Genomic DNA, 27,358 nt, shown 5'->3' with positions numbered 1-27,358 from the left:
GTCAGTGACTTCGTCATCCACCGCCTCGTCTTCCGCTGCCTTACCCTGGTCCTCCTGACTTGGTGACTTAACAACAATTTGATTTATTGGCAACTGTGTATCATCATCATCTTCCTTTTTAGACAAAATCCGCAATTCCCCACTGTCATTTTCTTGTGGCCATGCATGCGCTAAGTTTTGTGCATCACTAAACTGCATCTCCTCTGGTCTCTCTTGCAAGTGATGTCATAAAGGGCTCCTCTGAGTGTCATAATGTGGGATTACTAACCTACTGGGACTTAACATGATCAGAGGAAAGAGGATCGGGGTGATGACTAAGTGATCCAGACTGTTGACTCACGAGAATGGACCGTGTTGAACACTGGGTGGTGCTGGCAAGCATGCTGGAAGCATTATCTGCTATCCAACCCACCACCTGTACGCACTGCTCTGGTTTCACAAGTGGTGCACCATGCCTCTCTACAAAATGGAACCTATGTGTCATGGATGGGCATGTTTCTTGTGCTCTAGCAACGGCAGTAGCATCTGCCCCATGTCCTCAGCGTCTGCATGCACCATTATCAACATTTCAACTTTACCATCCCTTTCCACACGTCTTACATATTTTCTAATTGCTAAGTCTCTTGAAACCAAGTTTATTTTTAATTTAAAAAAAAATTGGTCACCTGCAGTAGTCAAAGCATTTTTTTGTTGTTTAACACCACAGTTATGTAAAATGTTTCAACACTTTTTTAGAGTGATATATGTCACCAAAATATACAGCAGAACACGTAAAAATATATGGATGAGTAATTGAATCTAGAAAAACAATTCAAAGCTTTTTGGGCGTGTTATATAACACCGAAATGTATCACAGATCATGTAATAGTATACAGATGAGTAATTGAATCCAGAAACATTTTTCAATGCTTTTAGGGAGTGTTACATACCACCAAAATGTACCACAGACCACCTAATAGTATATGGATAAGTAATTGAATACAGAAAAAAACTTTCAACTCCTTTTGGAAGTGTTATATAAGAACGAAATGTACCACAGATCACGTAATAGTATATGGATGAGCAATTGAATACAGAAAAATGTTTCAACCCTTTTTGGAGTGTTACACACGTGGTCAAAATTGTTGGTACCCCTCGTTTAATGACAGAAAAACCTGACAAAAGTAATCTGACAAAAGTAATAATAAACAAAAGATCTATGAAAACAAACAAATGAAAGTCAGACATTGCTTTTCAACTATGCTTCCACAGAATTAAAAAAAAAAAAATAAAACCCATGAAATAGTCCTGGACAGAAATGATGGTACCCCTGAAAATAATGTGACAAAAGGAACATGATAAATCAAGGTGTGTCCACTAACTGGCATCACAGGTGTCTACAATCCTGGAATCAGTGAGTGGGCCTGTATATAGGGCTACAGATACTTACTGTGCTGTTTGGTGACATGGTGTGTATCACACTCAACGTGGACCAGAGGAAGTGAAGGAAAGAGTTGTCTCAGGAGATTAGAAAGAAAATTATAGACAAACATGTTAAAGGTAAAAGTTATAAGACCATCTCCAAGCAGCTTGATGTTCCTGTGACTACAGTTACACATATTATTCAGAAATTTAAGATCCATGGGACTGTAGCCAACCTCCCTGGACGTGGCCGCAGGAGGAAAATTGATGACAAATCAAAGAGACGGATAATACGAATGGTAACAAAAAGAGCCCAGAAAAACTTCGAAACAGATTAAAAGTGAACTTCAAACTCAAGGAACATCAGTGTCAGATCGCACCATCCATTGTCGTACGAGCAAAAGTGAACTTCATGGGATACAACCAAGGAGGACACCATTGTTGAAAAAAAATTCTAAAAAAGCCAGACTGGAATTTGCCAAACTACATGTTGACAAGCCACAAAGCTTCTGGGAGAATGTCCTATGGACAGATGAGACAAAAATGGAACTTTTTGTCAAGGCACATCAGCCTTATGTTCACAGATGGAAAAATGAAGCATATCAAGAAAGGAAAAGTGAGTCCAACTGATATGTCTCTACTGTGAAACATGGAGGAGGCTCTGTTATGTTCTGGGGCTGCGTTGCTACATCTGACACAGGGTGTCTAGAATCTGTGCAAGGTACAATGAAATCTCAAGACTATCAAGGGATTCTAGAGAGAAATGTGCTGCCCAGTGTCAGAGTGCCAAGCACATCCCTGCATTCAGATACTCGAGTCCTTTCCTAGTATCACCCAGCATGTTCACTTATCCCCAGTAGCCATTAAAGTCAATAAGGTAAGACCTCCATTAAAGCACCAAAAGCAGGATATGTAACAGGTAACATCTAGTTGTCTTGTATGCACTGCATAATAAAAGCTAATTCTTAATAGTGAAAAGACTCAAGAACCACAAGATATTAATTTACATGATATTAATTAAACCACATGAAAAAAACACATGATAAAGCCACATAAACCACAGGATGCACATGATATTAAATAAACCACCTGATATTGATTATATTAATCTACATCATTATAGATAGTAAAAAAAAAAGTGAGTCCAACTGATATTATATGCAACCATAAATCATTGCTATGTGAAGATTTCCTAGAGCTCTAAATAGGCATAACACTGCTGTGTCACTGTCAACAGCACATGTATGGTGGACAGCCTGTTTGTTGGGCTCTCCATGCATGTGTTGTGACTGCCACACAGCCATGACACCTGCAGCTGCGGAGCCGAACAGCTGATCAGCCAGAGCGATCCATGTGTCCGGGTTCCCTCTGCAGCTTATTTGGCAAGTGCTATAGCTTGCCAAATAAGCAAGGAACCCAATCAAATTTGCTCAACTCTATTAAAGACTAGACGTTCTTAGTCCTGACTAATTACTACGGTGAGCCAGAGGTTCTGTTTTGTTGTAGTTTCACTAAATATGTAAAATAGCCACAAGTAAGGCCAATGTCTACTACAATAAATTGTAGTTAATTTAGAACTATATATTGATAGTCAGCATTAGGTTAAGCACAAGCCTATGAATGGGATCAAGATAATCCTCCACCTATCAGATTTGAAAGCATCAAATATTGAAAGTATATAGAAGTATTTTTGTGGATAACCCCTTTAACCCCTTTCTGATCTCGGACGGGATAGTACGTCTGAGGTCAGAACCCCGCAGTGAACCCGCATCAAAGCTCGGACATGTCAGCTGACAGCGGCATTTAGCGCTTCCGGCCATCGGGCCGGAAATGAGAGCATCGCTGACCCCCTTGACGTGATCGGGGGTCAGCAATGCATCGGCATGACAACCAGAGGTCTATTGAAGACCTCTATGGTTTTTGATGCCAGATTGCTGTGAGCGCCATCCTGTGGTCGGTGCTCATAGTAAAGCAGTAAATCTACTACATAGGAGAGATCTATCCATCGCTCCTATGTAGCAGAGCAGATCGAGTTGTGCCAGCTTCTAGCCTCTTAGAGAAAAAAACACTTACCGTATATACTCGAGTAAAAACCGACCCGAGTATAAGCTGACCCCCCTAATTTTGCAACAAAAAACTGGGAAAACTTATTGACTCGAGTATAAGCCTAGGGTGGAAAATGCAACAGTTACCGGTAAATGTCAAAAATAAAAATAGATACCAATAAAAGTAAAATTAATTGAAACATCTGTAGGTTAAGTGTTTTTGAATATCCATATTGAATCAGGAGCCCCATATAATGCTCCATACAGTTCATTATGGCCCCATAAGATGCTCCATACAAAATAGGCCCCATATAATGCTCCATACAGTTCATTATGGCCCCATAAGATGCTCCATATACAAATATGCCCCATATAATGCTCCATGCTGTTCTTTATGGCCGCATAAGATGCCCCATATAATGCTCCATGCAGTTCTTTATGGCCCCATAGGTGCCCCATATAATGCTCCATGCAGTTCTTTATGGCCCCATAGATGCACCATATAATGCTCCATGCAGTTCTTTATGGCCCCATAGATGCTCCATATAATGCTCCATACAGTTCTTTATGGCCCCATAGATGCCCCATATAATGCTCCATGCAGTTCTTTATGGCCCCATAGATGCCCCATATAATGCTCCATGCAGTTCTTTATGGCCCCATGTAATGCTCCATATAATGCTCCATGCAGTTCTTTATGGCCCCATGTAATGCTCCATATAATGTTCCACGCAGTTCATTATGGCCCCATAGATACCCCATATAATGCTCCATGCAGTTCTTTATGGCCCCATAGATGCCCCATATAATGCTCCATGCAGTTATGGCCCCATAGATGCTCCATATAATGCTCCATGCAGTTCTTTATGGCCCCACAGATGCCCCATATAATGCCCCATATAATGCTCCATGCAGTTATGGCCCCATAGATGCTCCATATAATACTCCATGCAGTTCTTTATGGCCCCACAGATGCACCATATAATGCTCCATGCAGTTCTTTATGGCCCCATAGATGCTCCATATAATGCTCCATGCAGTTCTTTATGGCCCCATAGATGCCCCATATAATGCTCCATGCTGTTCTTTATGGCCGCATAAGATGCCCCATATAATGCTCCATGCAGTTCTTTATGGCCCCATAGGTGCCCCATATAATGCTCCATGCAGTTCTTTATGGCCCCATAGATGCACCATATAATGCTCCATGCAGTTCTTTATGGCCCCATAGATGCTCCATATAATGCTCCATGCAGTTCTTTATGGCCCCATAGATGCCCCATATAATGCTCCATGCAGTTCTTTATGGCCCCATAGATGCCCCATATAATGCTCCATGCAGTTTTTTATGGCCCCATGTAATGCTCCATATAATGCTCCATGCAGTTCTTTATGGGCCCATAGATGCTCCATATAATGCTCCATGCAGTTCTTTATGGCCCCATGTAATGCTCCATATAATGTTCCATGCAGTTCATTATGGCCCCATAGATACCCCATATAATGCTCCATGCAGTTCTTTATGGCCCCATAGAGGCCCCATATAATGCTCCATGCAGTTATGGCGCCATAGATGCTCCATATAATGCTCCATGCAGTTCTTTATGGCCCCACAGATGCCCCATATAATGCCCCATATAATGCTCCATGCAGTTATGGCCCCATAGATGCTCCATATAATACTCCATGCAGTTCTTTATGGCCCCACAGATGCCCCATATAATGCTCCATGCAGTTATTGCCCCATGGATGCCCCATATAATGCTCCATGCAGTTATGGCCTCATAGATGCCCCATATAATGCTCCATGCAGTTATGGCCCCATAGATGCCCCATATAATGCTCCATGCAGTTATGGCCCTATAGATGCCCCATATAATGCTCCATGCAGTTCTTTATGGCCCCACAGATGCACCATATAATGCTCCATGCAGTTCTTTATGGCCCCATAGATGCTCCATATAATGCTCCATGCAGTTCTTTATGGCCCCATAGATGCCCCATATAATGCTCCATGCTGTTCTTTATGGCCGCATAAGATGCCCCATATAATGCTCCATGCAGTTCTTTATGGCCCCATAGATGCACCATATAATGCTCCATGCAGTTCTTTATGGCCCCATAGATGCTCCATATAATGCTCCATGCAGTTCTTTATGGCCCCATAGATGTCCCATATAATGCTCCATGCAGTTCTTTATGGCCCCATAGATGCCCCATATAATGCTCCATGCAGTTCTTTATGGCCCCATGTAATGCTCCATATAATGCTCCATGCAGTTCTTTATGGCCCCATGTAATGCTCCATATAATGCTCCATGCAGTTCTTTATGGGCCCATAGATGCTCCATATAATGCTCCATGCAGTTCTTTATGGCCCCATGTAATGCTCCATATAATGTTCCATGCAGTTCATTATGGCCCCATAGATACCCCATATAATGCTCCATGCAGTTCTTTATGGCCCCATAGATGCCCCATATAATGCTCCATGCAGTTCTTTATGGCCCCATGTAATGCTCCATATAATGCTCCATGCAGTTCTTTATGGGCCCATAGATGCTCCATATAATGCTCCATGCAGTTCTTTATGGCCCCATGTAATGCTCCATATAATGTTCCATGCAGTTCATTATGGCCCCATAGATACCCCATATAATGCTCCATGCAGTTCTTTATGGCCCCATAGATGCCCCATATAATGCTCCATGCAGTTATGGCGCCATAGATGCTCCATATAATGCTCCATGCAGTTCTTTATGGCCCCACAGATGCCCCATATAATGCCCCATATAATGCTCCATGCAGTTATGGCCCCATAGATGCTCCATATAATACTCCATGCAGTTCTTTATGGCCCCACAGATGCCCCATATAATGCTCCATGCAGTTATTGCCCCATGGATGCCCCATATAATGCTCCATGCAGTTATGGCCTCATAGATGCCCCATATAATGCTCCATGCAGTTATGGCCCTATAGATGCCCCATATAATGCTCCATGCAGTTCTTTATGGCCCCATAGACGCTCCATATAGCATTGTACCACATGTAATGCTGCTGCTGCACGAAAAAAAAATGACATACTCACCTCTCGTCACCGCCCGCTGCTCCTCAGCGTCCCGTCTCTCCGCACTGACTGTTCAGGCACAGGGCAGCATGCACACTAATATGTCATCGCGCCCTCTGACCTGAACAGTCACTGCAGAGGACGCGGAAGACGAGGCGGCGGAGGAATGCGGAAAGGCGAATATGAAATACTCACCTGCTCCCGGCGCTCCTGGCGCGGTCCCTGCATGTCCCACGTCTCCGGGAGTGGCAGCTTCTTCCTGTAGTGAGCGATCACGTGGCACTGCTCATTACAGTAATGAATATGCTGCTCCACCCCTATGGGAGTGGAGTCCATATTCATAACTTTAATGAGCGGTACCAGTGACCGCTGAACAGGGGAAGAAGCTGCCGCACCCAGAGACCGTGGGACATATGGGGACCGCGTCAGGAGCGCTGGGAGTAGGTGAGTATTTGACAGGCATCGCTCCCCCTCACCCGCCGACCCCCCCGCCTTCCATGACTCGAGTAGAAGCCGAGAGGGGCACTTTCAGCCCATTTTTTGGGGCTGAAAATCTTGGCTTATACTCGAGTATATACGGTAGATAAAAAATAACCTAGACATGTTTGGTGTCTATGAACTCGTAATGACCTGGAGAATCATAATGGCAGGCCAGTTTTAGCATTTAGTGAACTTAGCAAAAAAGCCAAACAAAAACAAGTGTGGGATTGCACTTTTTTTGCAGTTTCACCGCACTTGGAATTTTGTTCCCATTTTCTAGTACACGACATGCTAAAACCAATGATGTCATTCAAAAGTACAACTTGTCCCACAAAAAATAAGCCTTCACATGGCCACATTGACGGAAAAATAAGAAAAGTTATGGCTCTGGGAAGGAGGGGAGTGAAAAATGAAAACGCAAAACCGAAAAAAAGCTGGGGTCATGAAGGGGTTAATTTTTAGTGGTTGAAGTAGAAAGTAAGTAATGGCCAGGAGTTACATTAGAAAAGATACTCATATAGTCAAATCACTATATCTGTTTCTCAATTTGCAGACACGTGTTACAGGGTTTTTCCCCTCCTTAGTGCAAATCATGAGATCTGATTTAGCTGTATGAGAGTCCTCTAACTGGAGTCTAAGGTGTCACATTTCTCCTTGTGGAGAGTGACTTACCTGACAAAGGTCGGTATTGACTTTTAGGATGTCTTCTTCCAAAAGGTAGCACTAGATTTCAAGTCCTCTTACCCCCGGAAGAGACAATTCGCATATTTAATTTCCCAGAGGAGCATTGCACGGCCTATAAGCCTCCTTACCCTGACATGTCAGGTATGTCACTCTCCACAAGAAGAAACGTTATGCCATGGAAAAACAGAAGTATTGAGAAAGCTGTCATGTTACCAAAAGCAGTCCACATAACAACAATCCCCTGTAATGGTGGGCTCCACTTCTGTTGCAGACCAGCAACATTATACAATAGGAGAAAAAGGTTTTGACGGCACAACCAATGAACATACAATACAACAGCTTAATCTGTAACTAATGGTAATTGCATATTTTATACCCTTTTATTGAATTTCTAATAAGAAGCAATTTTTGTGTTTTCTGTGGTTTTGCCGTCAATTCCTTTTTCTCCTATTGTATAAGCCATGCAATACCCTTACAAAGTTAGTGAGATTTTTACATAGATCTGTTCTATATGGAATCTTAATGTATACTTACCTTGTAATGTCTTCACATCCTGTTCCGTCCAGATGTGTCCGGATCCCAGAATTCCAAGTGGTGGAAGTTCACCAACCTCCATATTGGAACACCCAAGTGATGGGTGTCTCAATATGGAAACTACTGGTGGTACCAGCCTCTTGTGCAGTAACACCTGCGGAACACCGTCGCATCACACACACACACTGTATATGCCGTACGCACCACACACACACAAACACACACTGTATATGCCGTAAGCACCACACACACACACATACACACACTGTATACGCCGTACGCGGCCTCTTGCGCCGTACCACCAGCGAACACGCCGCCGAGATCAGCCGAATGATTCACTGACTGCCACCATCTTTGTACAGGAGGAGCACATGCGCAATTTTAATGAGACCGCCGCTATCTGTCTGCAAAAAGATGGCGGCAGTCTGATTTATTGCACCTGCGCGAATTCCGCACAGTGAATCATTCGGCTGATTCTGGCGGCAGATGCACAACGTGTCTGCAGGCAGAGGAAGTCGGTCACATTGAAGGGGTTTTCCCACTTCATTTTAAAATTGTCTGTGTCTGACCGTGTATGGAGCATACCACATCTCCTGGGCAGGGGAGGAAGCAAAAGACAATACTGACATTACAGCAGAGGATCACAGAAGATTTCTTTTGTCAAGTAAAATGTTTCCTTGACTGTTTTTAAACAATATTTCGATCTCCTGCTGAAATGTCAGTATTGTCTTTTGCTTCCTCCCTTGCCCAGGAGCTGTGTTATGTTCTGTACACGGTCAGACACAGACAATTTTTTTAATTAACTTTCGTTTGTGGAAAAACCCCTTTAAAAAAGCGAATATCAACTTGGCTCCAGCTAAACAATACGCCAATAGGGGGATAGCACATGGGGTAGACAGGTCAAAGAAGAGAGCACAGACCGGAGATGTCAGCACATGGGGAAAGAGACAGTGGATAGGTGGGTGAGCACATGGGGGGAGAGATTCTCAATGCTGCAAAGCCTGCCCCCATCGTGACATTACCACCCTCCCGATGCGATAGCATCCGGCCTCCATCTAGTGTAACAAAGGTGAAACTATCCATTAAGTCGCTATTAAAAGTGGATTTAAGAGTTTTAATTGCTGAAAGTTGAAGACTGAAGATTTGGTTCAATTGCGTAGTTAACCCCTGAGAAGTGGAATTTGGGGAGCAAAGGTAAATCATCAGTGGATTTACTATGGAGATGGATTTGATAAAATAGGAAGGAGATAGACACAAAACAAATAAGAGTATTGTATTGTGGAGGGTTTTGCATGGCAGCCTAGTTATGTTGTCTCCCTCATTAGTAAAGGGTAATTCAGGATGTTTAAAGAAAATCAATACTAGGTAAAACAAACATCAATTGTTTAATTATCAACCAAAACAACCTGACAAATCTGATCAATGAAATAAATTGCATGACATTAATGAGACAAGAGCTACAATGCCATAACCCATGGAGCCTCACATACAAATATCACACTCATAGCTACCGGAATATGACACACCAATCAATCCCTTCTTCAAAATGAGTATGATATATCCACAGGGATGGCTGAATTACAATGGTGCCCAAAGCTAAAATGCATGACAGAAAAATGATGCACACATAATGTCACAGTACAAGGATAATACAAAAGGTAGAGTCGCAAAAACGGGCAAATGCACACATCAGGGATAACCATTAGCCTTCATATTAATACATAAAATAGGAACCGCATTTAAATCCCCATGCTTCAAGGAAATTCACAGTTAATCTGAGATCACATAGTATCAATCAAACTATTTTTTTTTTACTGTAAAACACTGTACGTACAGGGTACCAAAAAAATATAGCTTTCATTAGTCACTTTAATTTTTGCTTTAGTTATTATTATTAAATAACTAGAACCACCACTACCGCATCTTTATAGGGGGACAATACCTCACCCTATCGAACCTCATCACATCTCTACCTTGCATCGGAGGTTGGCACCCTACAATTGCGCAAATGGCGCCCCTGGTCACTGATGGCTAGCCCTATTAGGCCCCAGTTTTAGGATAGGGCAAGCAAATTTATCAATATATTAAATGTGTACTATATTAATGGCTTCACACTACTATTTCAACAAATAAAGTACCAAGTGCATATTGATACAACAATTTATGTGTTAATCCCATGCACCTTTAAGATATGGATCTATAATGCTGGGATGTTCACAGAGTATACAGCTCTGGCAAAAATTAAGAGACCACCACATGAAAATCCTGTCATGGGCAGCCCAATCTCCACACCTGAACATCATTGAAAACCTCTGGAATGTAATCAAGAGGATGATGGACAGTCACAAGCCATCAAACAAAGAAGAACTGCTTACATTTTGAACCAGAAGCAGTGTGAAAGACTGGTGGAAAGCATGCCAAGACGCATGAAAGCTGTGAATGAAAATCATGGTTATTCCACAAAATATTGATTTCTGAACTCTTCCTGAGTTAAAACATTAGTATTGTAATTTCCAACTGATTATGAACTTGTTTTCTTTGCATTATTTGAGGTCTGAAAGAACTGTTTTTGTTTTTTTTTATTTTGATCATTTCTCCTTTTCAGAAAAAAAATACAAAATTTATTGCTTGGAAATTCGGAGACATGTTGTCGGAAGTTTATAGAATAAATGAGTAATTTACATTTTACTTAAAAATATACCTATAAAGAGAAAAATCAGACAAACTGAAAATTTTGCAGTGGTCTCTTAATTTTTTCCAGAGCTGTATATAAAAAGTACAGCAGCGCTTACATTCAGCCAGCAGTAGTTTGACTAAAAAAGGGATTTGATAGTGAGAGACTAGTTGTAATCAACACATATCACTAGATAAGACCTAGATAGGTCCTACCAAAAAAGTATTTAAAAAAGGCAAATGTAATATAACGAATTTATTATTCCATAATCAATGAACATGATAACCGATAAAAAAAAGAAAAGTACAATAGACAATTAAAAACACAAAATATAAAAATTAGGGGAAAAGGGTGTGCCTGATGAAATTAATACATTGAAAGAAAAGGGTATAATATGCATGGATTGCAATACAAATATATATATATACAGTGGGGCAAAAAAGTATTTAGTCAGTCAGCAATAGTGCAAGTTCCACCACTTAAAAAGATGAGAGGCGTCTGTAATTTACATCATAGGTAGACCTCAACTATGGGAGACAAACTGAGAAAACAAAATCCAGAAAATCACATTGTCTGTTTTTTTTATCATTTTTTTTGCATATTATGGTGGAAAATAAGTATTTGGTCAGAAACAAACAATCAAGATTTCTGGCTCTCACAGACCTGTAACTTCTTCTTTAAGAGTCTCCTCTTTCCTCCACTCATTACCTGTAGTAATGGCACCTGTTTAAACTTGTTATCAGTATTATAAGACACCTGTGCACACCCTCAAACAGTCTGACTCCAAACTCCACTATGGTGAAGACGAAAGAGCTGTCAAAGGACACCAGAAACAAAATTGTAGCCCTGCACCAGGCTGGGAAGACTGAATCTGCAATAGCCAACCAGCTTGGAGTGAAGAAATCAACAGTGGGAGCAATAATTAGAAAATGGAAGACATACAAGACCACTGATAATCTCCCTCGATCTGGGGCTCCACGCAAAATCCCACCCCGTGGGGTCAGAATAATCACAAGAACGGTGAGCAAAAATCCCAGAACCACGTGGGGGGACCTAGTGAATGAACTGCAGAGAGCTGGGACCAATGTAACAAGGCCTACCATAAGTAACACACTACGCCACCATGGACTCAAATCCTGCAGTGCCAGACGTGTCCCACTGCTTAAGCCAGTACATGTCCGGGCCCATCTGAAGTTTGCTAGAGAGCATTTGGATGATCCAGAGGAGTTTTGGGAGAATGTCCTATGGTCTGATGAAACCAAACTGGAACTGTTTGTTAGAAACACAACTTGTCGTGTTTGGAGGAAAAAGAATACTGAGTTGCATCCATCAAACACCATACCTACTGTAAAGCATGGTGGTGGAAACATCATGCTTTGGGGCTGTTTCTCTGCAAAGGGGCCAGGACGACTGATCCGGGTACATGAAAGAATGAATGGGGCCATGTATCGTGAGATTTTGAGTGCAAACCTCCTTCCATCAGCAAGGGCATTGAAGATGAAACGTGGCTGGGTCTTTCAACATGACAATGATCCAAAGAACACCGCCAGGGCAACGAAGGAGTGGCTTCGTAAGAAGCATTTCAAGGTCCTGGAGTGGCCTAGCCAGTCTCCAGATCTCAACCCTATAGAAAACCTTTGGAGGGAGTTGAAAGTCCGTGTTGCCAAGCGAAAAGCCAAAAACATCACTGCTCTAGAGGAGATCTGCATGGAGGAATGGGCCAACATACCAACAACAGTGTGTGGCAACCTTGTGAAGACTTACAGAAAACGTTTGACCTCTGTCATTGCCAACAAAGGATATATTACAAAGTATTGAGATGAAATTTTGTTTCTGACCAAATACTTATTTTCCACCATAATATGCAAATAAAATGATAAAAAAACAGACAATGTGATTTTCTGGATTTTTTTTTCTCAGTTTGTCTCCCATAGTTGAGGTCTACCTATGATGTAAATTACAGACGCCTCTCATCTTTTTAAGTGGTGGAACTTGCACTATTGCTGACTAACTAAATACTTTTTTGCCCCACTGTATATATATATATGTATATATATATATATATATATATATATATATATATATATATATATATATATATATATATATATATATATATATATATATATATAAAATATAGTGCATCATTTATAGACCAGGAAATCAACTTATTGATCTAAAATGTAGACCCTCAGCTGACAGAAATCTCAGCTGACTGAAAAAGTGCCAAGTGCTCACAGATGTCTCAAAAGATTATTACAGCAATAAATCAAAAATGTGCTTTGTGCATTAATCAATATATACGGTACATACATTGAAGTAATATCACAGAAGAAAGTATATAGTATATGTGATATAAGAAAGTTAGAAGTAGCACCAGCTGAGACCAAGCATAATAGCAGCTACAATAAATCCTGATTATCTCATCATAGATAGTAAAATACTGATGCAGCAATAGTCAGTGTATTTCCATAATTACCAACCACAATGCCACACCACTAAATCCTCTCACACCACTCCAACACGTCGCTTCCGTCCTGACAGCAAGTATTATATATACAATTTAAAGTACATTAACTCCATTGGAAATCACTGTATACCATAATCACAAATTTGTCATGGACAAAAATCTTATTACCATAAACACTTAAAGCTTATTACCCTAACCCAAGGGTGAGGAACCTCAGGCCCTTTTATCCGGCCCCCGGGCAGATTCTTGGGGACTGATTGGGCTGACAGTTGTAGTTTGATGGCCGCCGGCCCTTTACTGAACACTGAGGAGCGTGCAAAGGAAGATTACATCCTGACGCGTCAGGATGTACTTTGTGGGCAGAGTTAGTGTGCAATTTGTTTGGCCCCCGAAGAATGGTATAAATATCCAGATGGCTCCTGACAGAAAAAAGGTTCCTTATCCCTGCCCTAACCACTCGACTTGTTTCCCCTTTTCTAAGGTTCATCAGGAGTAATAAGTAAGGTAACTAGCAAAGAAAAAAAATGTACTTCGTTGACAGTTGTCCTCACAAAATCATATGATTTGTTTGGATAACCTATAGTAAGGTCCTGAGAGCACAAGGTTCATTGCCTTGATGATGATGTGCCAAGAGCATTAGACACTGGCCCATTTACTGATCTAAGACCAAAGAGCACAAAAATGCATCCAGGTTCGGATAACACAAGTATAGATATTTTCATCAAATTAGTTACGGCTAACCTTCAAAAATTAGGTTCCAAGATTAAAAGAAAAAGCTCTAATCTACTTCCATTACAGAAAAAAGCGTTGGATGAAAATTATTAATTCGTTTTCAAGGAAACTGATAAAGGTGGCAACTTAGTAGTTATGGATCACTGTTATGACCCCAATGGCGAGGGTCTCAGAGGAACGTGGAAGTCTGCAAGATACAAAAATCCAGCTCATAGGGCAGTGGTAACTGGGTTGACCATATATCTACTCCTAACGCCAACACTAGAAGTAGCCGGGGGTCATACCTACGTTGATCCTAGATGACTCGCGCCAGCCGAGAATCTAAATACCCCTAGTAGAGGAAAACAAAGACCTCTCTTGCCTCCAGAGAAAGGGACCCCAAAGCAGGATAGAAGCCCCCCACAAATAATAACGGTGAGGTAAGAGGAAATGACAAACACAGAAATGAACCAGGTTTAGCACAGAGAGGCCCGCTAACTAATAGCAGAATATAGAAAGGTAACTTATATGGTCAACAAAAAACCCTATCAAAAATCCACACTGGAAATTCAAGAACCCCCGAACCGTCTAACGGTCCGGGGGGAGAACACCAGCGCCCTAGAGCTTCCAGCAAAAGTCAGGATACAGATTAGGAACAAGCTGGACAAAAATACAAAACCAAAAACAAATAGCAAAAAGCAAAGTAAATGACTTAGCTGAATAACCGGACCAGGATCAGTAGACAAGAGCACAGCAGATTAGCTCTGATAACTACGTTGCCAGGCATAGAACTGAGTGTCCAGGGAGCTTATAAAGCAACGCCCCTAACTAACGACCCAGGTGCGGATAAAAGGAAAGACAGAAAAACCAGAGTCAAAAAACTAGTAACCACTAGAGGGAGCCAAAAAGCAAATTCACAACAGATCACTTAACCTACAAAGACATGTGCTTAAAGATCTTAACAGACAAATTAACTTATGACGCATTGCATAGGGATCCTACTGACACCTTTAATGCCGATCTGAACTCCTTGCTCTCCTCCGCTTATTTCTAAAAACTAGAAGTATTTTATGTTCCAGAAGACTCACAATCCCAGTGTTGTATGCTTTACCCAAGATACACAAGGGGCTTATCCCATTAAAAGCCGTCCCAAAGTCTTAGGCAATGACTCCATTACACAGAATTGTGGGATTTATTTTGGCAAGGTACTAAGACAGTTTATACATCATTGCCATCTTATATACGTGACACTTCTGACCTTCTGTTAAAATTGGAAGACCTCATAATAGGTGATCATATACAACTAGGATCAATTGACATAGAAGCTTTGTATTAATTTTGTTTGTTACTCCTGATGAACCTTAGAAAAGGGGAAATGTGCAAGTGGTTAGGGTAATGAGCATTGAGTGTTTATGGTAATAAGCTTTTTGTCCACGATCAATTCTTTTCATTAAAAAAAAATAAAGTGATTAATAAAAACCATATTTTATGGTTTCCTGTAAGTACAGTGTTTTACTGTGAAACAAATCCCCATGATTTCTTCAATCATTTATAGTCATCACTAACTGCACTTTATCTCTGTAGAGATGCACCCAAACAAGTCATTTTGGGTACCTGGCCCCAAGCAGCTGCTATACCTGGTATTTTGTTAGTGAACTTAATGGCAATATATCTTTATTATAGTTATCCATATACTATGTGTTTGCTTTGGCTTTTAAAAAATTAGTCCTAGCCCTCATGAGTGTAGAAAGACGCTTTCGATGTTAGTTATGATTAAATATGCCAATTGCCTCTTCAGAGAGATAGAGGACTTGAACTCTAGTGCCACCTACTGGAAACAGCTAAAAGTAAATTTTGACCCTTTAACGAGCCTTGCCATATGACATAGGATCAAGGTTCATTAAAGGGTCGATATTGACTTTTAGGAATCCTACTTCCAATAGCTGACCCTAGAGTTCAAGTCATCTTCCTGTGTGAAGAGGCACTTTGCACATTTCATTTCCCAGAGGAGTATTGCAGGGCTTATAAGCCTCCTTACACTGGAATGTCGGGAATGTCACCCTCCACAAGGAGAAATGTTACTCCTTAAATCTAAGTATTATTATTGAATGTAAAGACAATATGCTATACAGGATAAAGACATGACAGATGCATGTATACGCTGGTACACCAGTATTATAAAAGCCATCTAGTAAGGTGGAAGCCTTGCTACAGATTTTGTTTTAGGGCCTAGGAGGTCTAAGTAGCCCCCATAATGGGATTACACAATGCATACTGCATGTATTATATGAGAGGAGAAATTGTGACAACAAACGTACTTTGTTTAGGTAATTCTTTTAGCGTTTAATATAATTGTAGAATAATTAAAGTCGCATGCAATTCATGGATATAAGTGACCATGCAGACAATACCTTGTAGTTTTTGTTGATTCTTGCTTATAAATATCAATGATATTCTCAACAAGCAGATTCCTTTGTAATCCATAGACCCCATGTCGATCTAAAACCACTTCATGCCGGCAGGACGGACAGCGGAAGCGACCTCCCGTTGCTACAGTATTTCCTCCTCTGGTTGGTAAATATGGATTGGAGGCCTGTTATAGAAGAAGTGTAACACATGTCATGTGGATAGATACAATCTCCGTGTCTGCAGAGTTAGATCGGCAAGATGATATACCGGACAGCATGCACATGTGTGTAATTCTGTAGACCCAAAGTAATTAATGATGAGAATGTGATGCACTATCATTAGTCCTTACTACAGTATATTTAGTAACTCCGAAGACAAAGCTATTCTCTAATAACTGGGAACAGATGAATAAATACCAGGAGAGTTCAGCAACTTACAAACTACCATAACAAACACCTTTTGGTATCTGACCTTTGCCCAAAAGCTCCTTCAACATCTAATAATGACTTGACCCAAGAACTGTGTCTTAGAGAAGAAAGTGTTGGACTTTGATCTTTGTGGTTATGATTCCTCCCATTGAGAATGTCTCCATTGCTTAAAGGGACTTTCTAGTTTTGCAAGAAATCTCTGTCCTCTAGATGCAGTTTATTATTTAAAAAAAATGGCTTTCCTCACCTTCATAGGGTTCAGCAGCACTGAGTCTACGCCGCTGATTCTGGTGTTTGTTATTGTGTGTAGCGATGGATATAGATGAGCGAACTTATTCGGAAAACGGGCGCCGTATTATATGTGCCATATTTTGTGCCGAATTTATGTTTAGCGATCGTTTTCTGAACTTTTTTGCTCATACAAGTAGAGATGAGCAGATATGTTCGGAAAAGATCGCCAAACATAAATTCGGCACAAATATGGCCCATTCGGATTCGGCGATCGTTTTCCAAATAAGTTTTCTCATCTCTAGTGATGATGTCCCTTTGACAATGTTGCAGCCAATCACTGAGCTCAGTGGCTCTGAGCCGCGTGTGCCGTCATCTTAGGCAGAGAAGCTTGGCGTAATTATTGGCTACAATACGATAGGTATAAAATCAGCGCATCAGATAATAACAAACACTGGGACACGGCGAAGACTCAACTCTGGATTTGTAAAACTTTAGCTAAGAGACAAAGGTTTTCCGGAACCACAAAGCCCGTTTAAGATACAGACAGAGTTCAAGGTGATGAGGTTGAGGACATTTTCTATGGCCATTTTACATCTTTATCCATATTAGTAAAACTGTAATATTAAGTAACAAATTGTTAGGGCTAGCGGAACGCACCAAATAATAAGACAGATAGAGTATGGTGCGTTCGAAGCCCGGGGTCCACCGTGCAGAGATGGAACCTGCTGCCAAGTAATGACGGACTATATGGCGGTACTCATAAGTATACACACGTGGGTTAAACTTCACCCAGCGTGAAGGAAGCGATCCTGTTGCGTCACAGGACCGCGGTACCGCACATAGAGAGCGAGCAAGTAGTCAGCGAACTCAACCCCAACTAGGATTGAAGTCCGATTAGACCCTTGCTGGCACAACACCGCAACTGGGTGTGTAAGGAAACTAAATATCAATATTAAGGCACAAGAGTGCATGCGGTGCCGCACTGACGAACGCCACTAACCACCCAGGCTTGGGTAAGGAAAGCACAGAGGAAGTGCACGGCGCCGTACTGGCGGTCACAGCAACTGGACGCTGTAATGTGTGATTCGTGCTGTAGGATAAGTCGGGCGCTAGATAGCAACCATACACCTTCCGCGAACAGACATTCAATAGGGTAGGGGTATCCAAGGACGACTTGCACTCACAACATACACACATTAACAATTGTACACTAGCGCATGGCCGTGCGGTCATGCGCAGTTTATATAGTTGCAGCACAGGAAGTGGCCACAGAAACTTTGCCCTTCCAAGACCTGCCAAGAGGACCAATGGAATGTGCTGCAGAGCCTGAGCACATGACCCTCGATCTCCAACGGGAGATCTTGCCCTGGGCATGCTCAGTGTGTGCAGACAAGGACTTAGTCCCAGAGAAGTCTGCTCGCTGCTGACCAGCACTGGCTTTAATGGCAGAAGCTGAAGAAGCAGCAGTAACTCTCTGTACAGAGTGAGACCGAGCAAGACGCTGTGACCGACGTCCCTGCTGAGCAGACTCCACTGCGGCTGGATAAGAATGGGAGACCGCAGCGGAGATGGCTCGAGATTCCCCCTGTGCAGAAGCCGGAACTCGAGACCTAACATTACCCCCCCTCCTAGGGCCCCCCCTCCTTGGGCCTCGCTACGCTCGAAGGCAGCAATGAGCTGTGGGGCCCGAATGTTTTCAGCAGGCTCCCATGACCTGTCCTCTGGGCCATAACCCTTCCAATCCACCAGATAGATCTTTTTGCCGCGTACCACCTTGCACCCCAAAATAGCGTTCACCTCGTAATCGTCCGTAGACGAACCCGATGTCCCGGCAGATGACTCGGAAAACCGGGACATGTATACGGGTTTCAAGAGGGACACATGAAAGGTGTCGGTGATACCCAAGCGTGGAGGAAGAGCCAAACGATAGACCACAGGATTAACCTGTTCGAGAACCTTGAAGGGACCCAAGTAGCAAGGAGCAAACTTAGTGGACTCAACTCGCAGCCTGATGTTACGGGCGGAGAGCCACACCAAGTCGCCAGGAGCAAAGGTCGGAGTGGGGCGCCGATGAACATCGGCGGAGGACCTCATTCTCTCCTTGGAGGCCCGAATGGCATCCTGCGTGCGGTCCCAAATGTCCCGTGCCTCCACAGCCCAGTCTGCCACCCTGGAGTCAGCAGAAGACACAGGCATGGGCACAGGAACACGCGGATGCTGGCCGTAATTTAGGAGGAATGGAGTCTGACCGGTGGAGTCGGCTACGGCATTGTTAAGCGCAAACTCTGCCCACGGTAGCAAGGATGCCCAGTCATCCTGCCTGGCAGAAACAAAATGTCGTAAATATGTGACCAAGGTCTGGTTGGCCCTCTCTACCAACCCATTCGTCTCGGGATGATATGCCGAAGAGAGATTCAACTCAATACTGAGTAGACGACAAAGCTCTCTCCAGAATCGAGACGCAAACTGGGGACCCCGGTCACTAACAATTTTGTCTGGCATACCGTGTAGGCGAAAGATATGCTTGACGAACAAGACAGCCAACGCCCGTGCAGAAGGTAGCCGTTGAAGAGGCACCAAGTGCACCATTTTGGAAAAATGGTCGGTGATCACCCAGATAATGGTGCAGTTACGAGCTTGGGTAAGCCCACCACAAAGTCCATCCCGACCATCTCCCAGGGCCTGTCCGCCACCGGCAGAGGATAAAGGAAACCAGCTGGCTGTTGCCGAGGAGTCTTGTTCTTGGCGCAAGAGACACACGCCCGAACATACTCTGCGACATCACGAGCCATATGCGGCCACCAGTATGTCCTCGCCAGTAACTCAGATGTCCTTTTGGTACCAAAATGTCCACCCACCCTGGACGAGTGTGCCCAAGAGAGAACCTCCGGTCGCAAACTGGATGGAACAAAAGTCTTGCCCGGGGGCACAGACTCTAGCGAAACCGGGGCCACAGTTCTCAAGCTCTCGGTGGGGACAATAAGCCGAGGCTCCTCCTCCGCAGATGACACAACGGAGCGAGAGAGAGCGTCGGCCCGAATGTTCTTCTCCCCAGAAAGAAAATGGAGGGTGAAATGAAACCGGGAGAAGAATAAGGACCATCTGGCCTGGCGAGAATTCAACCGCTGGGCTGTCTGCAGGTACACCAAATTTTTATGGTCTGTGAAGACTTGGAAGGGAAAACGTGCTCCCTCCAAGAGATGTCTCCACTCCGAGAAAGCCAACTTCATGGCTAGCAACCCCCTGTCCCCGATGGAATAATTCCTCTCTGCTGGTGAGAAGGTCTTGGAGAAAAAGAAGCAAGGATGCTTCCGACCTTGAGCATCCTTTTGGAAGAGGACTGCTCCGGCACCAACAGAAGAGGCATCCACCTCCATGATAAATGGCTTATCAACATCGGGGCGATGTAGGATGGGAGCGCTAGCGAAGTGTGACTTTATAGAGTTAAAGGCCTTGGAGACCTCCTCAGACCACAATTTGGGATTCGCCCCCTTCTTGGTGAGGGCAACCAAGGGAGCTACCAAAGTTGAGAAGTGCGGAATGAACTGGTGATAATAATTAATAAACCCCATAGAGCGCTGCACCGCTTTAAGAGAATGGGGTTCCTGCCAGTCCATCACCGCCTGTAGTTTGGCAGGATCCATAGCCAATCCCTGGGCAGAGATGATGTAGCCCAGGAAAGGTAAGGACTCCTGCTCAAACATACACTTCTCCAACTTGGCATAGAGGGAGTTTGTCCGTAGGAGGTCGAAGACTTTGCAAACATCTCTCCGGTGGGAGTCAATATCTGGAGAGTAGATGAGAATATCATCCAGATAGACTACGACCGAGGTGGAAAGCATATCCCGGAAGATATCGTTCACAAAGTCTTGGAAAACGGCTGGGGCATTACAGAGCCCGAAGGGCATCACCAGATATTCATAGTGCCCATCCCTGGTGTTAAAAGCCGTCTTCCATTCGTCCCCCTCACGGATGCGAATCAGGTTGTAAGCACCCCGCAGATCTAGTTTAGTAAATACCCTTGCTCCCCGAAGCCTATCGAAGAGCTCAGATATCAAGGGCAAAGGATACTTATTTTTAACGGTGATGGCATTAAGACCCCTGTAGTCTATGCATGGACGCAATTCCCCATTCTTCTTCTGCACGAAGAAGAACCCTGCCCCTGCAGGTGACACTGACTTCCTAATGAATCCTCTTGCCAGATTTTCCTGGATGTACTGTGACATTGCCTCCGTCTCCGGGAGAGATAGCGGATAGTCTCGACCCCGGGGAGGCTCAGCTCCAGGCAAGAGATCAATAGGACAGTCATAGGGGCGGTGGGGCGGAAGGATCTCCGCTGCCTTTTTGGAGAACACGTCTGCATAAGACCAATACTGCTTGGGGAGAGAGGAAAGATCTGCGGGTACCTCTGTAGAAGCAACCTGAACGCACTCCCTCTGACACCTACCCCCACAAGATTCGCCCCATCCCAGGATTCTGCCAGAGGACCACTCGATATGAGGAGAGTGGTACCGTAGCCAAGGTATTCCCAACAGGACCTCATCAATTCCCTCAGGAATGACGAGCAGAGATATAATCTCCTGATGAGATGGCGACATGGACAGAGTAAAAGGGATGGTCTGGTGTGTTATCTGTGAGGGCAGTGTCGACCCATTCACCACTCGTACCGTTACTGGTTGAGCTAGCATAACCAGGGGTATTGCGTGACGTTGGGCGAAGGCAGAAGACATAAAATTGCCCTCCGCCCCAGAATACACGCAGAGCTCTACCGAGTGGGAGAATGAGCCTATAGTAATTGTCACCTTAAAGGACAATTTAGAGGCAAACGTCGCCGTGTCTAGTGTACCTCCACCTACTACCACTAGACGCTGACGTTTCCTCGACCGCTGAGAACATCTGGTGGCTAGATGTCCTGACTGCTGGCAAACATGACAGACCTTGAGTGCACAAGCGGTCCGGGACTTAGATCCCGCTTGTGACACTTCCCTGGCCTCATGTGACTCAGGAACCAGGACCGGAGATTCCAGAGGTTTGGCGAAGGTAGGAGCCAGCCGAAACCTCTGCCTACACTGGGCTCGCTCTAACCTCCGCTCTTTAAGACGGAGGTCAATTCGAGTGGAGACAGTTATTAACTCCTCCAGTGTGGCAGGAATCTCCCTAGTGGCCAGAGCGTCCTTAACGTGGTCAGCCAGGCCCCTCCAAAATATGGGGATAAGAGCTTTATCCGACCAATCCAGCTCAGAAGCTAAAGTGCGGAATTGGACGGCAAAATGACTGACCAAGGACTCACCCTGAGTTAATGCCAGCAGTTGGAGCGCAGTATCATGGGTGACTTGAGGTCCTAAAAAGACCTGTTTCAGAGTGCTCAGAAACAGCGGAGCACTCTGCACCACATGATCGCCACGCTCCCACAGCGGCGTAGCCCATTCCAACGCCCTGTCCGACAAGAGAGACACTATAAATCCTACCTTAGCCCGCTCTGTGGGAAAACGTGCAGCCAGGAGCTCGAGGTGAATAGAGCACTGACTCACAAATCCCCTACAAAATTTGCTATCACCAGAAAATTTTTCTGGCAGCGGGAGGCGAGAAAATGTCGGAGCAGGGGTGGCAATGGACAGGGTTGCTGCAGCCACGCTAGCAGCCTGTACAGCAACTGCGGTAACATCCACAGCTGAGGTTGCGCTTTCAAGAGCCGCCAACCTACCCTCCAGCTGCTGGATATACCGCAAGGATTGCTGTTTGTCCGTCATTACTAGCCAGACCCTGGCGCTAGTGTAATGTTAGGGCTAGCGGAACGCACCAAATAATAAGACAGATAGAGTATGGTGCGTTCGCAGCCCGGGGTCCACCGTGCAGAGATGGAACCTGCTGCCAAGTAATGAAGGACTATATGGCGGTACTCATAAGTATACACACGTGGGTTAAACTTCACCCAGCGTGAAGGAAGCGATCCTGTTGCGTCACAGGACCGCGGTACCGCACATAGAGCGCAAGCAAGTAGTCAGCGAACTCAACCCCAACTAGGATTGAAGTCCGATTAGACCCTTGCTGGCACAAAACCGCAACTGGGTGTGTAAGGAAACTAAATATCAATATTAAAGCACAAGAGTGCATGCGGTGCCGCACTGACGAACGCCACTAACCACCCAGGCTTGGGTAAGGAAAGCACAGAGGAAGTGCACGGCGCCGTACTGGCGGTCACAGCAACTGGACGCTGTAATGTGTGATTCGTGCTGTAGGATAAGTCGGGCGCTAGATAGCAACCATACACCTTCCGCGAACAGACATTCAATAGGGTAGGGGTATCCAAGGACGACTTGCACTCACAACATACACACATTAACAATTGTACACTAGCGCATGGCCGTGCGGTCATGCGCAGTTTATATAGTTGCAGCACAGGAAGTGGCCACAGAAACTTTGCCCTTCCAAGACCTGCCAAGAGGACCAATGGAATGTGCTGCAGAGCCTGAGCACATGACCCTCGATCTCCAACGAGAGATCTTGCCCTGGGCATGCTCAGTGTGTGCAGACAAGGACTTAGTCCCAGAGAAGTCCGCTCGCTGCTGACCAGCACTGGCTTTAATGGCAGAAGCTGAAGAAGCAGCAGTAACTCTCTGTACAGAGTGAGACCGAGCAAGACGCTGGGACCGACGTCCCTGCTGAGCAGACTCCACTGCAGCTGGATAAGAATGGGAGACCGCAGCGGAGATGGCTCGAGATTCCCCCTGTGCAGAAGTGGGAACTCGAGACCTAACACAAATTATATGTCAAGGATTATTTCTTTACAAAATTTTCAATAAAAATGATTGAATCATAAAATGACCTGCTTCTGCCTCCTGTACCAATATGAAAGGCTCTCGTGTATCAAGAGTTTTCTTACACTTCAGATTTTCATCATTCTACATAATTTATGATATATTATTTGTCTCAAGGACTTCTGGCAATAGAATAGACAGTTCTCATTAAAATCAGAACTTACTGTACAATATGTAACAAACAGGACCGTCAAACCTATAACAGCCATCGGCAGCAGAGTAATAACACTTTACGAAGGTTTTATTTCATATCTTAGTTTTTATAGATTCATATAAATATTCAGTATGTTTGGTCAGTAAGACAACTCTTATCTCCTGACACCCCATTATTCAGAGAAGGTACAAATCCCATGAAGAATTTCCACTTGTTAAAAGCCATTAGCTAACTATATGTTTCTTACCGGAGTAGTATAGCACCATGTATGACCAAATATAAGGCTTTATAGGCTATACAGTAAACATATAATGAAAAGGAGCTTGACAATCAAGCTACATATAGAAAAATATTAGTTGGTGCATTTATTTTTATAGTTTAGTTTGGGGTCATCGTTCATTTTTGTGGTGTTAAATTCCGGGATCCTTGTGTAGGACATGAAAATATTAGCTGCACAAAACTCAATTTTTCTCAATGATTAATAAAGATGAATGTGTTATGGTGATGTCCAGTCACTAACGTATTTTCACATACATTTTTGAATCTATGGGAACCTAAATATTCCCTAGATTAGCATGGCAAAACTTTAGGCACCATACCATGTTCAGCCATTGCGTCTGGATGTAGTCTGTAGAATATTATTTTAAATATTAGTGAAATTTAATTTTTGCCAAAATATAATTGAGAAAGAATAATGAGGGCAAACCCGTCAAGTGCCTCATCCATCAATGCAAAGGTTTTCTCACTCACATGGCCTATTTTAAGCAAGTACTCAATGGAGAATATACCAGCATTATTGCTATACCAATGGGGCACAGTGGTAATACCCAACAACTTGGCTGCTACTTGACCATTCATATTAAAGTCTGAGGTTACAAATAAATGAGGTCGCATTTCAATTTGCAAGTGACTGTGACCTTGACCCGACAGTCCACGGAAATCAAACCCTAAAGGATTTCTGTGTGACCCCCTTTCATTATCATGAAATTACATTCACACATCAGTAAGGAATGCCCATGTGCTGCCCAATTTTTTAACAGCACAGGGACCCATTCAGTTTCATGGATTTATTCACACATTCTTGAAACTTATAGATCCAAGTGTGAGATCCATGAAACTCAGAGCAGCTCCTATTTTGAGGATCAGAATAAGACATACATAATTGGTCTATATGCTGTCCAATAAAAAACCGACAGCACACCGACACTGTACACAGATGTGTGACTGTAGCCTTACTTGCAGGTATGCCTGTAGGACATTGCAATCTGACGTTGCATGGGCATAAGTTGTCATGTTACTATAGGATGGGTTCAGAGGAATTTCTGAAAAATTATCTGTTTTTCATACAGAAAAAATGAATGATATTTCATCAATATAGTGTGCTACATGCCATCCATATGTCTGTTTTTGACATCCGTATTGCATCTGTTTATATACATCAATAATGAAAAATTATAGAACACCAAATACAGTTTCTTATGTTAATCGTTGCAATGGATCCGTTAAAAACGGAGGTCGTATGCATAGTGTGCGTTTGCCATCTGTTTTTTTCTCACCCATTGAGGTTTATGTCTCATCTGAAAAACAGAATACACTTGTACGCTTTGAGGTTTTTTTTCACATATGGTTCATGCGAAAAAATTTGCATTTGTCCTAGTCCATTGAATAACATTGCGGAGTGTTCTGACCATATGTTGTTTTAAATACAGACACTATGTATAGCTGATAGAGATAATATATAGCCTATAGGTCTATGTCAATCTTCATAAATCAGTTCTTTATAATGTTTGTCTAATAATCTTAAGGATCTATAAAATGCTGTTTTTGATTCATTTTTGTTTAGGCAAAACAAGGAATTGAAAAGGTTCAGGCCTAGTACATATCATAAAATTACAAATTTTCCGCAGTATAGAGTTTTCAGTTTTTAAAACTACGCTTTTTAATGTAAACTGTGATAAAATACAGCAAGCCTTTTTTTGTTGTTGCAGTTTTGCTGTAGTCCTTCCCCATTGACATCATTTGACATAATTTTAGAAAAACAAGAGAATTGAAAAAAATGTATGAGAAAAAACAATTACATCTTTTAAATGGGGTATCATGATTTTGGTGCTAGGGTGGAATTTAAAAAAATTACTTTAAATTCTTTCTTGACAGAGAACTAATAATGCCAATATTGCAAAATTTGCTGCACCGTAACTGTAGATGTCAATATGATCAAACACTTCTTAGTTTAATAACAAAATATTAGTTTTGGCAAGAGAAAAATTGCACTGCCTCAATAAAGCCCTACACATATTCTAACTCAAAGAAATATGAAAACCATTAATTCTGTGTAAGCCTTTTTTAATATATTATGAACTTAATAAAGTAATTAGCACTTTTTAAATACATGATTGATGTGTTACTAAAGTTCTTCAGCGTCCTTGAGTTTAGCATGAATTTTTGATTTTGAATCCCACATAATACTACCATTTTCTTACATACTGTATATTTTGCTGTCATACTTTGCTTTTACATCATGCGCCTTACCTGAAATATATCGCTGGCACACTTCCTGCACAGATTATGCTGACAAGGAAGGATTACCACTGGTTTGGAAAACATTTCTAAACATATCGGACAAATAAGTTGCTTCTCCAAGTTATCCATAGTTTGCTGCTCTTTGCTCAAGGACTGGAAAGACAGAGAGGAGCTCATCTCCTAGCTATTCCAAGGAGAGTAAACTTTAAGAGAAATATGTTGTGCTGTCAGTTTCCGACTTCGTTCCCTTCAAATAATTCCTGGACTCGTGTGATCAAATGTCCTATGGGTTTCCTCAGCAGGATGACATTGTTTAAAGGATCATTAGAAGAGCCTTCAAGCTGTTTTTAGTAGCACTCTGTCACATGTTGCCATACTGCTCTGCCCATATATGAAAGTGACAGAGGGATAGATTCAGACAGGTGACGAATCCCAGGGATGTCTGCTCCACATTCCACCCTGTGGGAATAGGGAGGGCCTGAGCAAGTGGGCAGAGGGACATCTGGAGAGGAATGACAGCTGTCACTAAATGTGTCTTTGGACCAAGCGGTGTTGTGGTAAACTGTTTCTAAATGCAGAACTTCATATCCCTCAATGTAATTCTGCAATTAATATAAACTGCTTATTCAACATTAGATATTAGTCCATCTCGCCTGACTGTGGAAAGCATTCAATGTAGGAAAGGCATTTGTGCACAGTTATAGCGACATGTACACTGCCATATATAAA

The 27,358-nt window shown here is 43.0% G+C and overlaps 1 protein-coding gene across 1 annotated transcript in view; it reads right to left on the bottom strand.

The window, feature by feature from the left end:
• The window catches only part of TRIM55 (tripartite motif containing 55), a 234,433-nt gene extending 207,441 nt beyond the window's left edge, over positions 1-26,992 (bottom strand). The window contains exons 1-2 of the mRNA XM_069732331.1: positions 26,639-26,992; positions 16,481-16,662 (exon numbers count right to left, since the gene is read on the bottom strand). Coding sequence (XP_069588432.1) covers positions 16,481-16,662; positions 26,639-26,806 — 350 coding nt within the window. The 5' untranslated portion in view covers positions 26,807-26,992. The remainder of the gene's footprint in view (positions 1-16,480; positions 16,663-26,638) is intronic.
• Between the last annotated feature and the right edge of the window lie 366 nt (positions 26,993-27,358).

The sequence above is a fragment of the Ranitomeya imitator genome, chromosome 6, assembly GCF_032444005.1.
Source record: "Ranitomeya imitator isolate aRanImi1 chromosome 6, aRanImi1.pri, whole genome shotgun sequence".
Lineage (NCBI taxonomy): Eukaryota > Metazoa > Chordata > Amphibia > Anura > Dendrobatidae > Ranitomeya > Ranitomeya imitator.
This window is presented reverse-complemented; position numbering and strand designations above follow the sequence as displayed.